General features: G+C 63.3%; 6 protein-coding genes across 6 annotated transcripts in view; 2 read left to right on the top strand and 4 right to left on the bottom strand.

Annotated features, from left to right (window-relative positions):
* Positions 1-158: 158 nt before the first annotated feature.
* Positions 159-1,488, top strand: F751_4479 (MRNA turnover protein 4-like protein; the record flags this gene model as incomplete). The annotated part of the gene is made up of 5 exons (XM_011401874.1): positions 159-186; positions 275-353; positions 538-766; positions 1,028-1,183; positions 1,324-1,488. 5 exons carry the CDS (start codon positions 159-161, stop codon positions 1,486-1,488), a joined length of 657 nt encoding a protein of 218 aa, XP_011400176.1.
* Positions 1,489-1,691: 203 nt separating this feature from the next.
* On the bottom strand, positions 1,692-3,704 carry F751_4478 (Protein FAM98C; the record flags this gene model as incomplete). Its single annotated transcript, XM_011401873.1, has 5 exons — positions 1,692-1,732; positions 1,950-2,220; positions 2,522-3,145; positions 3,252-3,393; positions 3,658-3,704. The coding sequence occupies 5 exons, from the start codon at positions 3,702-3,704 to the stop codon at positions 1,692-1,694; spliced, it is 1,125 nt and encodes a 374-aa protein (XP_011400175.1).
* Positions 3,705-4,852: 1,148 nt separating this feature from the next.
* F751_4477 (hypothetical protein) lies at positions 4,853-5,504 on the bottom strand (the record flags this gene model as incomplete). The annotated part of the gene is made up of 3 exons (XM_011401872.1): positions 4,853-4,951; positions 5,132-5,219; positions 5,317-5,504. The coding sequence occupies 3 exons, from the start codon at positions 5,502-5,504 to the stop codon at positions 4,853-4,855; spliced, it is 375 nt and encodes a 124-aa protein (XP_011400174.1).
* Positions 5,505-5,984: 480 nt separating this feature from the next.
* F751_4476 (Peptidyl-prolyl cis-trans isomerase D) lies at positions 5,985-7,452 on the bottom strand (the record flags this gene model as incomplete). Its single annotated transcript, XM_011401871.1, has 3 exons — positions 5,985-6,362; positions 6,691-7,155; positions 7,264-7,452. 3 exons carry the CDS (start codon positions 7,450-7,452, stop codon positions 5,985-5,987), a joined length of 1,032 nt encoding a protein of 343 aa, XP_011400173.1.
* Positions 7,453-7,832: 380 nt separating this feature from the next.
* On the bottom strand, positions 7,833-9,565 carry F751_4475 (Actophorin; the record flags this gene model as incomplete). Its single annotated transcript, XM_011401870.1, has 7 exons — positions 7,833-7,912; positions 8,127-8,212; positions 8,334-8,397; positions 8,552-8,678; positions 8,834-8,905; positions 9,092-9,230; positions 9,354-9,565. 7 exons carry the CDS (start codon positions 9,563-9,565, stop codon positions 7,833-7,835), a joined length of 780 nt encoding a protein of 259 aa, XP_011400172.1.
* A 401-nt stretch (positions 9,566-9,966) lies between these two features.
* The window catches only part of F751_4474 (Timeless-like protein), a gene marked incomplete at both ends in the record, with an annotated part of 7,672 nt that continues 4,657 nt past the window's right edge, over positions 9,967-12,981 (top strand). Inside the window, 9 exons of the mRNA XM_011401869.1 lie at positions 9,967-10,075; positions 10,218-10,370; positions 10,540-10,756; positions 10,934-11,078; positions 11,309-11,650; positions 11,895-12,026; positions 12,159-12,269; positions 12,375-12,497; positions 12,719-12,805. Coding sequence (XP_011400171.1) covers positions 9,967-10,075; positions 10,218-10,370; positions 10,540-10,756; positions 10,934-11,078; positions 11,309-11,650; positions 11,895-12,026; positions 12,159-12,269; positions 12,375-12,497; positions 12,719-12,805 — 1,419 coding nt within the window. The remainder of the gene's footprint in view (positions 10,076-10,217; positions 10,371-10,539; positions 10,757-10,933; positions 11,079-11,308; positions 11,651-11,894; positions 12,027-12,158; positions 12,270-12,374; positions 12,498-12,718; positions 12,806-12,981) is intronic.

Below are 12,981 nucleotides of genomic sequence, written 5' to 3'. Positions count from 1 at the left end.
GAGAGCCACTAGCTCGAGTGGCTTGGCGTTTGGCATTATGTGCGGTGTTAAATAGTATCCTTGGAATCAGCACAGCCTGGTTACGGGGCTAAAAGGCGCACAGCACCTGCCGCCACTGCCACCTCCGGCCAGCCGCGCGCGCACGGCAGAGCTCCGCGATGCCGAAGAGCAAGCGGAATAAAGTTGGTACGTATGACAGCTAACCCTGCAATGCTTGCATGCCATGGGCCCACAATAAGCGACCCGTCCCTCTCCGCAAATTCCCTTCCTGCAGTGTCGCTGACAAAAGTCAAGAAGAAGAACAAGGAGTGGAAGGAGGGCATCATAACACAAACTCGCAGCTACCTGGATGAGTGAGTGAGGAGCAGGCTGGGAGGTGTGCACCCGTCCCCCAAGCGCATCAGTATGTCGCAGGGAGCACCAGAACCCAGTGCCGTGACCAACCTGGATCCATTTGCCGTTGTGTTCTGGATGTCCCTGCTCCCATCATCCTCACATCGAGCGACTTCCAAACCCATTTCTACCTCCTCTGCTCAGGTATGCCTCTGCCTACCTGTTCCGGTACCAGAACTTCAGAAACGACAAGTTCAAGGACCTGAGGGAGGAGCACCGCGCGACCAGCCGCTTCTGCCTGGGCTCCACCAAGATGCTGAAGGTGGCCCTCGGTGCCGATGAGGCCAGCGAGCACACCCCTGGCAGCTCCCAGCTGGCCTCCCACATGCGCGGCAGCATGGGCCTGTTCTTCACCAACCTTCCCCGCGAGGAGGTGGGTGGTGGGGGCCTGGCTGCATGCAGGAGGGGCATTTCTCACAGCAGGGGGCCGTTTCATGGTTCTATGGTGGATGGCGGCTGGCAGCCTTCTACGTCGGGGGACCTACAGCACCTCTGCTCTTGTGCGCGCATGCCACCCCCCTCACCATCCACTACCACTTCTTCTTCTTACCAGGTGACGTCCATCTTCGAGGATTTCGAGCACGCAGACTTTGCGCGCGCCGGCGCGCGCGCCACAGAAGACTTCAGCCTCGAGGCTGGGCCCCTGACGCTGTACGGCGAGCCGCTGGCGCACACCCTGGAGCCGACCCTGCGATCGCATGGCCTCCCCACCAAGCTGGACAAGGGGGTAGTGACCCTGGTGGCAGACCATCTGGTTTGCCGAGCGGGCGACAAGCTGAAGCCCAGCCAGGTGAGGGGTGGAGGTGGACAGGCAAATGCCAGTGAGGTGGGGGAACAATCCCGCTGCACTACAGCGCTCGTGCAATTGGCAGCAGGCGCCCTGCTTCCTTGCTCTCAGAACGACCCCTCCTTTGGGCCCCCCTCTACCAGGCTGCCATCCTGAGGATGTTTGACACCCGGCAAGCGGTGTTTGGCATGACATTGCTGGCCGTGCTGGCTGATGGGGTGGTGGAGATCCTGGACGAGGCTGCGCTGAATGGCGAGGAGAGCGCCGAGGAGGAGGAGGGCCCCCTTTTCCCGGAAGATGGAGCCTGAGCATGTCAGTGAGGGCGAGCCTGGAATCGGACCACTGCTCAGCCGCACACACTGCACCTATGAATCGTGCCCTGCCCTTCTGTCCCTGACATGCTCACAGTCCTGCTCCTTGTAAACCCTGCTTCTGTTGGATGCGACTGGGGTACTCACATGCCACACGGGCCAGGCAAGTTCGAGTACCATGGTGCCGCGACTTCTCCCTGTCAGCTCTTCTTGAACCTCTTCTGCCTGTGCTGGTGCTTGCCTGGAGGAAGGGGAGCATGAGGGAGCTAGGTGAGAGTGTTCCCACTTGGTACCCCCCCACAGCACGGTATTATTGAAGGCAGTGGCGGGGGCAGTGGCCCTTTGCGCTGCAGCTCAGCTTCCAAGGTGCCTGCCACGTGCAGACTCCGCTTGCCCGCCCATGCATTGGGCATCTGTTGCAAGGTGCTGTACGTGCCAGGCCCCTGTCCCCAGCCCACCTTTTTCGTTCCCCGCTTTCCTCGCGGTCCAGCCAGGCATAGGCGCGGCCCGAGCCCGCCCCTCCACCCTCCCTCCACGGTCCGGCACGGCCCCGATGCGCACGGATTTGACCCAGGCGCCGGACCCCGCGCCGCTGGTGGCCGCGTCCATGATGGAGTAGAGGTCGCCGAGGCGGGCGGCATGCACCTCGTCCAGTGAGACGACGGGGTCGGGCGGCATGGCAGCCAGGGCGGCGTCGATGCTGACCTCGCAGGCCTTGGCCTCCGGCTCCTGGCAGGCAGGGCAGCAAGATGGTCGTGTGGAAAAGGAGCCTGGGACCTTTGCCGACCAATGTGCGCTGTGAGACCCATGAGCTGCCACAGCACCTTTGCCAGGCTGCTACCCGGTGCAGGAGGTTGGTGCTGCCGTGACAGGCCACCCCTCGCATTCAGCACCGCACAACACACAGCCACTCAGTCATGCCCAAGTCACATGTCAGGACAACCCCTTCTGTCCCGCATGCACGCGAGATGGTAGCTACCCTCCAATCAACACCGCCATGCCCCAACACCCAAACCTCTCACCGCCCCACCTCCAGCCTGTCGGACCAGAGCAGCGAGCGCAGCGTCACTGCCGCCCTTTCCTTGAGCATGGCGCGGCGCAGCGTGTACTCTGAGCGCAGCGCGGCGTCCACCTCGACCAGCGCCGCGCGCAGCGTCTCCCCCTCCGGCCCTGGCAGGGCGGGCAGCAGCGGATCAAAGAAGCCGGGGGGAAGCTGGGCGGCAAGCGCCTCCACGCGACCCGCGGCCGCCTCCGCGAGCGCGACGGCGCTGGCGCCACCGGCGTCGGCGCCCACCAGCCGCCCCAGCGCGCGCAGCGCGGCGGACATGACCACCGTGGCATCGGCAGGGTCCGCAGATGGCGTCGCCTCGGTCGCGCCAGACGCTGTTGTCCCATCCACAGTCTTTGACTCATCCGCCGACTTCGCCACGTCTGTCCTTGCCCCGCCCACAGCAGCCTCGCCTTCGTTCAGGAGGGCGGCGGCCTGCATGAGGCTCACCACGGCGTCCAGCGCAGCAGTGCGACCGCCGGCCTGGACCCCTGGCGCGAAACCGGGGTCAAGTGCCTGGGCCAGCCTGCCGAGGGCAGCGTCCAGGCGCCCGCCCCGAGCCGCCGCCTCCGTCTCCGCCGCCGCGCCCAGGGCCAGGACAGCGCGCTGTGGAGGGGCCAGATGGTGGAGCACTGAGTCTAATGAGGCCGGACGCGCCAGCAGGATGGACGTGCATCCTGCCGGCAAAACCTCGTCCAAGGCCCTTGCGCACCTGCAGAGCTGTGTGGCTGTGGATGGTCAGGTGATGCCTCAGCGCCCAGACACGCTGTGCTAGCTGGACGCATGCTGTGCGCAGGGGCTCGCGTGCGCTCGTGGAACCGGTGAGGTCATCCTCCGTCAAACCAGCCGCCAGCCTGCGGGGTGGAGGGGTGCTAGGCGCATGAGCCTGGTGGCAGGACCCTTCCCACCCCCTCTCATGGGTGCATGATGTTCCGGGGGCCTTTGCCGTCACAGATTTGGACTTGATCTGTGCAGCCTGAGGTGTTTGAGCCCGGTGTGGGATTCGATGTTCCTCTCGCCGAGTCGTGCGCTGCCAGGACTCAGGCAGGCACCGCCTTTTACCACGGCGCGAGGTGGGGAAGCAAGCAGCCTGCGGTCGTCGACCCAGCACGCCCTACCCGCAATCTTCGAGTCGATCCAGGAGGTCCACAGCCTGAGCCTCCATGGCGAGCTCAGCGGTGGCCGGCAGGTCGAGTCGGAGGCGACAGGACAGAGTGGGAGTGGAGCGGTTCAAACTCAGCGTGTGATGTCTTTTCTCCAAAATTCCCCATCGGAATATGCTTGTGCCACAGGGAGGTCGGCAAGGGTCTTCCATGCAGCGCTCTGGCCTGCATGGTTACGTGGCAACTGTGTGGTCCCCGAATCATGTGGGTCGCTCCTCTGTGCCGGCTTTGCTCTTTTGGCTCGATAATATTCCACGAGTTTTACACTTCTCACACAGTATTTGAGACACCAAGTTGCTCACCAGTTCTCCCACGGCGACTTTGCACGCAAGGTGCTCTACCTCTCCAGGGCTTCCTCAGACGCCATTCACCCACAACAGCCGCTTGACCACAGAGATACACCATGCCTCCTCCTCTATTTCCCTATAAGAGGCCGTACTTTCAGCTGGCTCTGACTCCTGCTGAGATCGAGGTGAGAGGGGCTACCTAGGCGTCACTGTCCTGACAGTGAACGTCGAGGACTGCGATGAATTGTGCCGTGATGCTCCTTCTGTCCTCTGGCATGCTAAACTCCTCAATGAGGAATGGTGAGGCTCCAAGTGCTGTGGAGCATGCATGTTCCCTCGTTCCAGTGGCACGTTCATATGCCTCGGTCACAGCGGTCACGGAGACTTCACCGTCAACTCGCAGGAGGATCTGGCTCACATCATCACACACACCAAGCGGAAGAGGAAGGTGGGACCGGCGACCAACGGTAAAGAGGGTTCAGGATGAGGCCTCCGAGCTTTCCCCCGAACCCTCGAAAGGAGCTGGTCAACTTCCATGCCCACTAGCCCCATCTGGAGGTGGGGGCCTCATGCAGTGGCCCCCCTTGCCAGGTTGCCGAACCTCAAACGAGTCCTCCTGCACAGTCTTCATCGAACTTCCTTGACCGTGACTGTGTCGTAATGCCCTGTAACCTGCTCCATGTCGACAAGAAGGTTGCTGAGCAAAGAGGGCAAGACAGCGCCGAGCCTCATTCTCGACGCCCTTACCCGTAAAGCCTCAAGCGCCATCAGCCTCAGACTGGGTTACAAATCTATTTCGTAGCAAGAAAAAGGAGCTTTGAAGCAAGGGGATGAGGGACACAGTGTCAGCACGGATGAACTTCCTACACGCTGTAGCCAGCGACATTGCCGCCGCGGCCGACGATCTCGCCGACGCAGAACCATGCGAAGACCTCCGCCGCGAAACCAGCATACATTGCCGCCTGTGGATGGACGAAGATGGATTGAGCGGCATATCAATACCGGATATGTATTTCTATACAGGCATTAGGGAGCCATTGTCTCCAAGCGCACCATGGTTTGCCCTGGCTGGCAACCCGCGACAGCAGTGCTGTTCCTCAGCCTGCAGGGCACTACCCTCGCTTTCCACTACCACGACTGACCTCTGTCACGGGAAGGTCGCGCCACTGCCCCAGACGGTGCCTCGCTGCAGCGGCCTCCTTCTTGCAGGTGGCGATGCCCTCGGGAATGCTGCAGGGTGGGGGTCAGAGAGGTCCCTGAAATGTCCCTGTGGCGTGGCGACCACGGCTGCATGCATGCCCACCGCCATGCAACTCCAGCGCCTCACCTGGCCAGCTTGGTGAATGTGTACTGCTTCAGCAGCTTGCTGGCCTGCTCAGGGTCCTTGACCACGTACTCGGAGTTCTTGGACAGCAGGCCGTCGTACTGCTTTACCACCTCCTTGCGAGCGGTGGAGTAGATCGGGGCGACCGTGGACTTGGCCTTGCTGACCAGCTGCTGCACCCGGGCGGCCATGTGGGCGAGGGTCGGGGGTTGGGGTGGGGGCACGGCCCGGGCTGGCTCGGGGAGGCGCAGAGGCGAGGGGCTGAGCACCAGGGCTACGGGATCCGGGCCAGCAACGCAAACGGATTGAGGTTTGGAGGCGGTGGGATCCATGCTTCCCACATTCCTTCCGCACGGGCTTCCCTGCGCCCGTCCGCGCTGCGTTTTCCATGCTCGCGCTTTCTACTGCATGGTATTACTCATCATGCACAAGCTACTATGATCCGAGGGCCAACCGAAGGTTTGCTGGGTGTGTTTACATTGGTCTGGAGAGCAAGCTTTAACACCACGCGCAGGCCAAAGAAGTCTTGCCAACCAGGGACAGAAAGTCCTCCAGCCAGATGGTGCTTCAGGGCCCTTGCCTGGGTGGGTGTTCCATAGGGGCGGGGCCATGCCCACTCCGCCACCCTTCGCCATCCATGCTATGGCTGTATTACACGCCTGCGACCGCCATCAGGCTTCCAGGTTGGGCACGATGGTGCCGTGGCGGAGCTCTCCCGCATCCACAATGACTGCCCCTGCGTCGGGGCCCGCCGTATTCTCCGGCTGGCCCTTGGACAGCGCGTTGATGGCGTCCACCACCTCCAGCCCCGCCACCACCTGGCCGAAGATGGTGTAGGAGCCGTCCAGGTGGGGGGCGGGGCCCATCATGATGGAGAAGTGGGCGGTATTGGTGTTGGGGCCCATGTTGGCCATGGACAGCAGGCCCTTGCGGGTGTGGTGCAGGGCCAGGCCGCCGGCATCGTCCCTGAACTGGCCGCCGAAGACGGACTCGGTGTTGATGCCGGACTGGTCGATGAAGGCGTCGATGATGCGGTAGAAGGACGCGCCCTGTGCGGGAAGGGTTGGGTGGTTGGGGTGATGACTGTGGAGAGGGAATTGAAGCTGTCGGTGAGTGGGCAGGGGAGGGGCATGGAGGAACACGGGACTGGGGCGTGGGTTCCCGTGGCCGCGAGAAGGTCACCGTCGGCGTGCCGATCGATGGAGCCCGGGCTGGCCTTGCGAGAGGGTCATTGTCCTTGAGACCATTTGGGCGGGCACCCCGGCAGGCCACGGCGAGCGGCCCAGCACTGGCTCCCAGGTCAATCACAGCCTCCAGTGCACCCCACCAAAGCCCTCCGAGTCGAATCGCGAGCTGCCTAGGACTCCTCGCACCCACCTTGAAGTGGTACGCCATGCCTGCCCCCTCCCTCCCCTCCGGCACGGTTCCCTTCTCCCCCGTGCACAGCTGCCGGAAGTTCTCGGCGGAGCGGGGGCTGACGTCCGGGAAGAGCACCGCCTCTATCCGCCCCTGCGGCGTGCCCTTGATGGCCACGTCCAGGAAGACGAGGGGCAGGGAGGCGTTGGCCCGCAGGGCCGCCAGGCGCGCCGCCTCCGTCTCCTGCGCCTGCTTGGCGGCCAGCAGGGCCGCGGCGCGGTCCACGGCGGTGGCCACCGCGCCGGAGGACCAGCCCAGGGCCTCGGAGCGGGAGCCGGCGGGGCGGGCCAGGTCCAGTGTGCGCGCGTGCTTCAGCCAGCAGGTGCCGGTGAGCTGGTCGCCGCAGCCCGCCGCCGAGTGGCAGTACACGTACACGTTGCAGGCCGGCAGGGCGACGCAGGCCGCACAGCAGGCGTCCATCGACTCCTGGGCGGGGAGGAGGGAGGGGGTTGAGGGGAGGTGGGGTCCGCGATGGGGCCATGCTCAGTGGTAGAGGCATTCCAGGGGGTGGGCGTCGAACTGAGGACCACGCACCACGACTTGGCTCTGCAGCGCCTCCTCGCCGTAGTAGTCGGCATTGGCCTCGGGGAAGCAGAGGCGTGTGCTGGCGGACAGCGCTGCCCGGGTCTGGGGGTCCGTGGTGTCCTCAACCACCGTCTGCACGGGGAGGTCCTTGATGGCGCTCTCCCGCAGGCCCCTACTGCTATAGAGCGACCATATCATGTAGAATGTGAAAGAGAAGCCAGCTATGGGGAGTATCGTTCGCCAGTGGCCCCTCGAACTGTGTAATTGTCGGTGGCGTGGAGGTGGAGCCATGGCAATGCGCCGGATCTCAGAGTTGTCCGCGGGTTTCCCAAAGTAAATAAATATGTATCATGCTGCCACCCTGCAATCGACACTCATGATCTGCGCTCTGCAGGGACTCAGGGACGAGCGGATGTCAGGACAGCTACCGCATTCTCGCGCATCCGGAGGATGGAGGTGTTACTCCATGTCTGTCACCGTGTTAGCATTTGGAAAAGACTTTCCAGACTGAGATACTGAGCATGTTGAACGAATCTGATTTTTAATTACGTTCTCCTCCTTGAGGGCAGCGGCCACCTTCAGGAGCGCTTCAGGGCACGGACGGCATCTGCCACCTCTTGTTCGTTGACATCATCAAGCTCCGACGCCTGGAACTCGACTGGAATCAAGCGGGAGAGGGGGCCACGAGGGGGGAAGTTAGAAAGTTCCTGAGGGTCCTTGGGACAAGACATCATCACAGTGATAACCTCGTCACACTCAACGCCCACCATTGTTCGCCCGTCACCCTGGCTCTCGTGTGGCTACAAAGACGGTGGGTTGTACGTATCAACTATGCAACTACCTCCCACCGGCACCATGATGACGTCATGTACCTGATATGCCATCCAGCAGGCCCTTGAAAAAGTCCTTGGTCGAGGCGTACATCATCTTGGCTTTGACCTTGGCGACATCCGGGGCCCTGTGGGTTGAATGCAGGGAGCAAGCGTCTCCATGAGATCGTGAGACAGTATGCATTCCAGGGCCCAAGGTCGCAGCACTGCTGAGTACGCAAGAAGCAGCATACAGCCCCATGCGCGCACCAGTTGAGGAAGACGAGCTTGGTCAAGACCTGCCCGTCCGGCATCACCTCCTGAAAGTCGAAGACTGCATGGGGACAGGGAGTGGACACAAGCCCATGAAGGCTGCCACAGCAAACAGGAATGACTGCACGGTGCATGCGAGCTCTCATGCCCTCGCACTCTCATCTGCAGCCTCTGCAGCACGGATCATGAGTGAATTACCCCACAGTGCCGCCCACCTCCATATCGGCAGTCGCTGTCTGGGAGGGCGGCCAGGAACTCGGCGTAGGTGGAGTCTTTGGGACCGACCGCGGAGATCACCACAGTGGTACCCTCATCGTCCACGCGCCACAGGGCCCAGCGGTACTACAAGGGGTGATGGCAGTGTGGAGGGTGAAGTCGCAGCCCCTCTGGCAGAGGCCAACATTTGGGGCGGGGGGGTGGGAGCTTCGAACGGCACACATCTGCATGGACACTGAATCGATGAACCATCATCGACGCAGCCCCCGGCGCCCTCCTACCGCAGACTTGGAGCGGATATGATAGTAAAGGTTGACGGCATCGTCGCTCACTGCGATCCCGCTCATGGACGTCTGCGTAGGAGGGGAGGGGCAAGTGACATCAGGTGTGCAGCTGAAGGATTTGCTCAACGGCATTGGGAGCATCACAAGAACACTCTGAGACAATCTCGTCGTCATCCTTTGCAAGGTGTCCACAGGGCATGATTGTTTGAATCACTTTCATGGACGGGGCCAGCCACGGCCACCCAAGAGACTCACCCCTCCGTTGGGCTTGGATCGAGTGCCCCCGATCTTCGGCAGCTGCAGGGGGATGTCATGCTGCACCGCACGTGATCCCGGTGTTGGGGGGGCGGTCGTGCTCATGGGCGGCACAGGGCTCTGGGGCCGCGAGGCGGGCCTGGGTGCGGGGGACGGCGCGGGCCGAGCAGCCAGGGTGGGAGGGGCGGGGGCCGGCACTTGGACATGGGGAGGGGCCCAAGCAGGAGCCGTTGCAGGGGGAGCAGCAGTGGGGCTGGAAGACGTAGCACCGCCCCCACCAGTGATGAGCTCCAGGAACTGGGACTTGGTGGCTTCGTAGTCCTCTTCTCGGAGGACGCCCACGTCCACAGCAGCCTTGAGCTGCTGGGCTCGCAGGAAGGAGGTCTTCACCATGTCGAAGTCGGCCTGAGTTACCAGGCCCAGATCGAGGGCAGCCTTGGTGCTCAGCAGGGTCTGCAAGGCAGGATCAGCCATGGTCTGCACCGGATGAACGCCACGGCGAGAAACCCGAGCTGCGGAGGTGCGCACGGTGATGATGTGCAGCAATTACGAGCGGCACATTGAGACTGCCGATTTTGGTGCACACATATTTCTGGCCTCGAGGAGCAAGGGATCGGGCATGCCGCTCGCTTTCCCGTGGGGTCTGGGGAGGGCACATGGACAGGTGGAGGGGAGGTTTGGGGGTTGTTCCGCGCGCGCGCGATCTTGAATATTTAAGAGAAGCAGGGCTGGCGCGAGCTGGACGGCATGTGCGTCGCCACCGAGTGCGATGCTCTGATGATTGGAAAATCACACTGGCACGGAGAACCTTCATACTGCGAGGGGTGAAGGATCTGAGTCCCCTGCCGTGACAAGGCATCGGGAGTGCTCTCGGCATGGAGGTCGACCTGGATCTCCTCACCTCCATAGCCTCCGGTGGCATCGGGACCTGGGAGAAGAGCAGCTCCGCACCTGCCTTCTACCGCAAGCATGAAGATTGCAGGGGTGAGAGGGGGTGTGATTCTGTTTCGGTGGAGGGCTGGACAGCCTGGTGGCTCGTAATGGGCGGGGTGGGCAAGGTGCAGATACCATCCCTGCAGCAGCCCCCATACCTCACGGATGCCACTGCTCCCCACCGCCCTCCCAGAGTGCTTGCGCGACCTGCAGCGCATGCTGCGTGACGACGACCCGGAGGAACGGCCCGCTTTCTTCGCGGCTAGCAAGTTCAACTTTGCCAGAACGGACCTGGTGCCCCTGATCACCACCCACCCCGACGATGAGGCCCTCCTCATCCAAGCATGTGCGCCCGGGGTCTGCGGGCTGACGGCTTCTTCCCAAACCTCCCTGCAGCATCCCGATCACAGGGCAGGTGTTGCAAGGGTGCACATGTTCGCCTGCCCCTGCCACTCAGACTGCATTATTGCGACTCGCCGTGTCAAGCCCGCCCCTCCTACCCTCGAATCATGCAGTGAAGGTGTGCACCCTGCTGTGCATGCCCCCCTCCCGCGACTACGTCGTCCAGAATGCGGCGGCGACCGCAGCCGCCGCTGCCGCCGTGCGCGACGCTTTCCTGGTGCCCGATGCCCTGGGCATCGTGGTGGGGCTGCTGGAGGGGCCCCTGGCCCAGGGCACCCGGGTCAGGGACGCGGACGTCGCCCTCATCCAGCTCGTGCTGACGTTCATCAGGTGGAAAGCGGCGCTGGGGACGGTTGTGCATGGTGCATTCTCTCTCCCACAGTGGAAATTCTCATCAAATACAGTGATGAATGGTGACACGGCTGCAAAGTCAAGCACCCTGGACAGGAGCCGGTGCTGCCAGCTGCCGCTTTTCGTGGCTCCAACCCGCGAACCAATCCCTTGCAGGAACCTGTGCGTCATCCCAGACCTGAGGGACGGCCCCAGCGAGGCCCGGGACGCCAGTATAAGGGCCCGGCATGCTTTCGTGCAGCGCTGCTTCGAGGAGGGGGTGACCGACGTGCTGACCCTGGCCACCTGCGCCGCGGGGGAGGTGCGTGTCTGTTGACTGGCGCCCGCCAGGGTGGCCATTGTTGTTCTGGGGGGGTTGCTTGCAGACTTGACCTGCGTTTTTGTCTGTTACCTGCACGTCATGCTTTGGGGATGAGTCCCCCATCACAACCGACGAGCCCTCGCATCCTCCATACACACCAACCTGCTTGAAGGTGCCACCACCTCACCCAACACACTCAAACCCCTTGCTCCTCTTCCTTCCCTCCACAGCACCCCTTCAAGGCAGAGGCCCCTCTGCTGGTGGAGATCATGCAGGGCCTGCTGTCCCTGGCAGAGCCGTCCGCCCTGCTGCTGGCCCCAACCGAGCCGCCTCGCACAGTCCCGGCCTCGACAAGCGGCCGCTCAGCGGTCTCCAGCGCCGGCCGCCGCCCCACACTGGCGGCGGCCACCGCACACCTGCCCCGCCTGGACACGGCCACCGCGCTGGGGCGCAGCGTGGCCCAGCGTGCTCCCGCCCGGCACGCGCACTCCAACGCCGTCTTCGTGCGCCGCCATGCGGACCATACTCGGGACGTGGTCCTGCGCCACAACCACCGGCGGTCAGAGCTGCCGGTGCTGCCGGCCATCCAGAACGCCAAGCAGGCGCAGGCGCAGGCGCGGGCGGGAGGGGGGGGGGAGGCGGCGGCGCACATGGATCACAGGGCTAGATTTGGTGCAGAGTCTGCCTGCGATCCGGAGCAGCTGAGGGACTCGCAGGCTCGGGACATCAGGAACCCTGTGGCCCCAAACAGCCGTTCCCCCCGCGCCTTGCACCGGCCCATGAACGCCATTCCCCCCTCTTGCACTCGCACCGCAGAGGAGGGAGGGGCCCTCTGGCTGGGTGAAGCCAGGGACCACGAGCACCAGCTCGGGGACTGTCCTCGTGCCGAGACTCGCGGCCTTCCTCGAGGAGTTCCTGGCGGAGGGGTACAATGAGGTCATGAGCACGGTGAGCCATTGTGTGGAAGGATCGAGAAAGGATGCTGGGAGGAGTGTGCTTGGAAGCCTGGGTCAGCTTTCCCACCTGGTCACGACACATGCTCACCTCTGGCCCCCTCCCATCCCCACAACCCCCCGCCAGATGTTTGCCGGGCTGCGTGCGGGTCTTCTGGTGTCCACACTGACGCAGGAGGACTTCCAGAACTTCGTGCGGCTGGCGGCCTACTGCACGCAGTATGTCCGCCTGAAGGAGGTGCGCGCCGGAGGCCGAGTCCTGCGCTGTGCAGGAATGTCCACTGTCCATCTCTGGGTCATCACGACGAAAGGCGCCGAGCCCAGCACCGGTCCCCCGCCGCAGGAGTCGCGGCTCGCCTCCAAGGGCGCCGACACACCCGAAGCCACAAAGGGCGATGGAGAGGAGCGACCCACATCGCCTTTTGCCGGCATCGCAGCCACGATGGGCTTTGAGAATTTCCACTGGGTACGCAAGCCCTTGTATTCATATCTGAACAGAGTGGGAATGGCTGTGTCGACGGGCCCAACAGGCATGCTGTGCACGAGTACTGGGCAGGATTCCCAGGCTGCCCACAGTCGGGGTATCCATGTGCCAGGCTGGAAGAGGGGGCAAACAGTGTCGTCACCGCATCTAGAAGGTTTGAGCACGCGGCCCACCCCTCAGCACAACTCAAAAGCTCCTCACAGGTCCACATGCTGTGGGTGTCCCTGACCGACGTCCCAGCCAACCACGGCAAGCAGACCAACCATGCAGACAAGCACTGGGACCTGCAGGTGGGGTATCGGAGGCGTTAGGGTTGGGCTGTGCAGCTGCAGCCGTTGCACTCAGTGGCCGCCAGGACTGGGGGTGGAGGGTTCTACCTTCACCTCATCCTCCAAGACCAAGGCCCTGGGATGCAGCTCACACCCCCCCCCCGCCCGCCAACCCCCCCCCGCCCCCCCCCCCCCCC

Source organism: Auxenochlorella protothecoides (assembly GCF_000733215.1).
Source record: "Auxenochlorella protothecoides strain 0710 unplaced genomic scaffold scaffold53, whole genome shotgun sequence".
NCBI classification, from domain to species: Eukaryota; Viridiplantae; Chlorophyta; class Trebouxiophyceae; order Chlorellales; family Chlorellaceae; genus Auxenochlorella; species Auxenochlorella protothecoides.
Note: the sequence above shows the minus strand (reverse complement) of the source record. Positions and strands in the feature narration are given on the sequence as shown.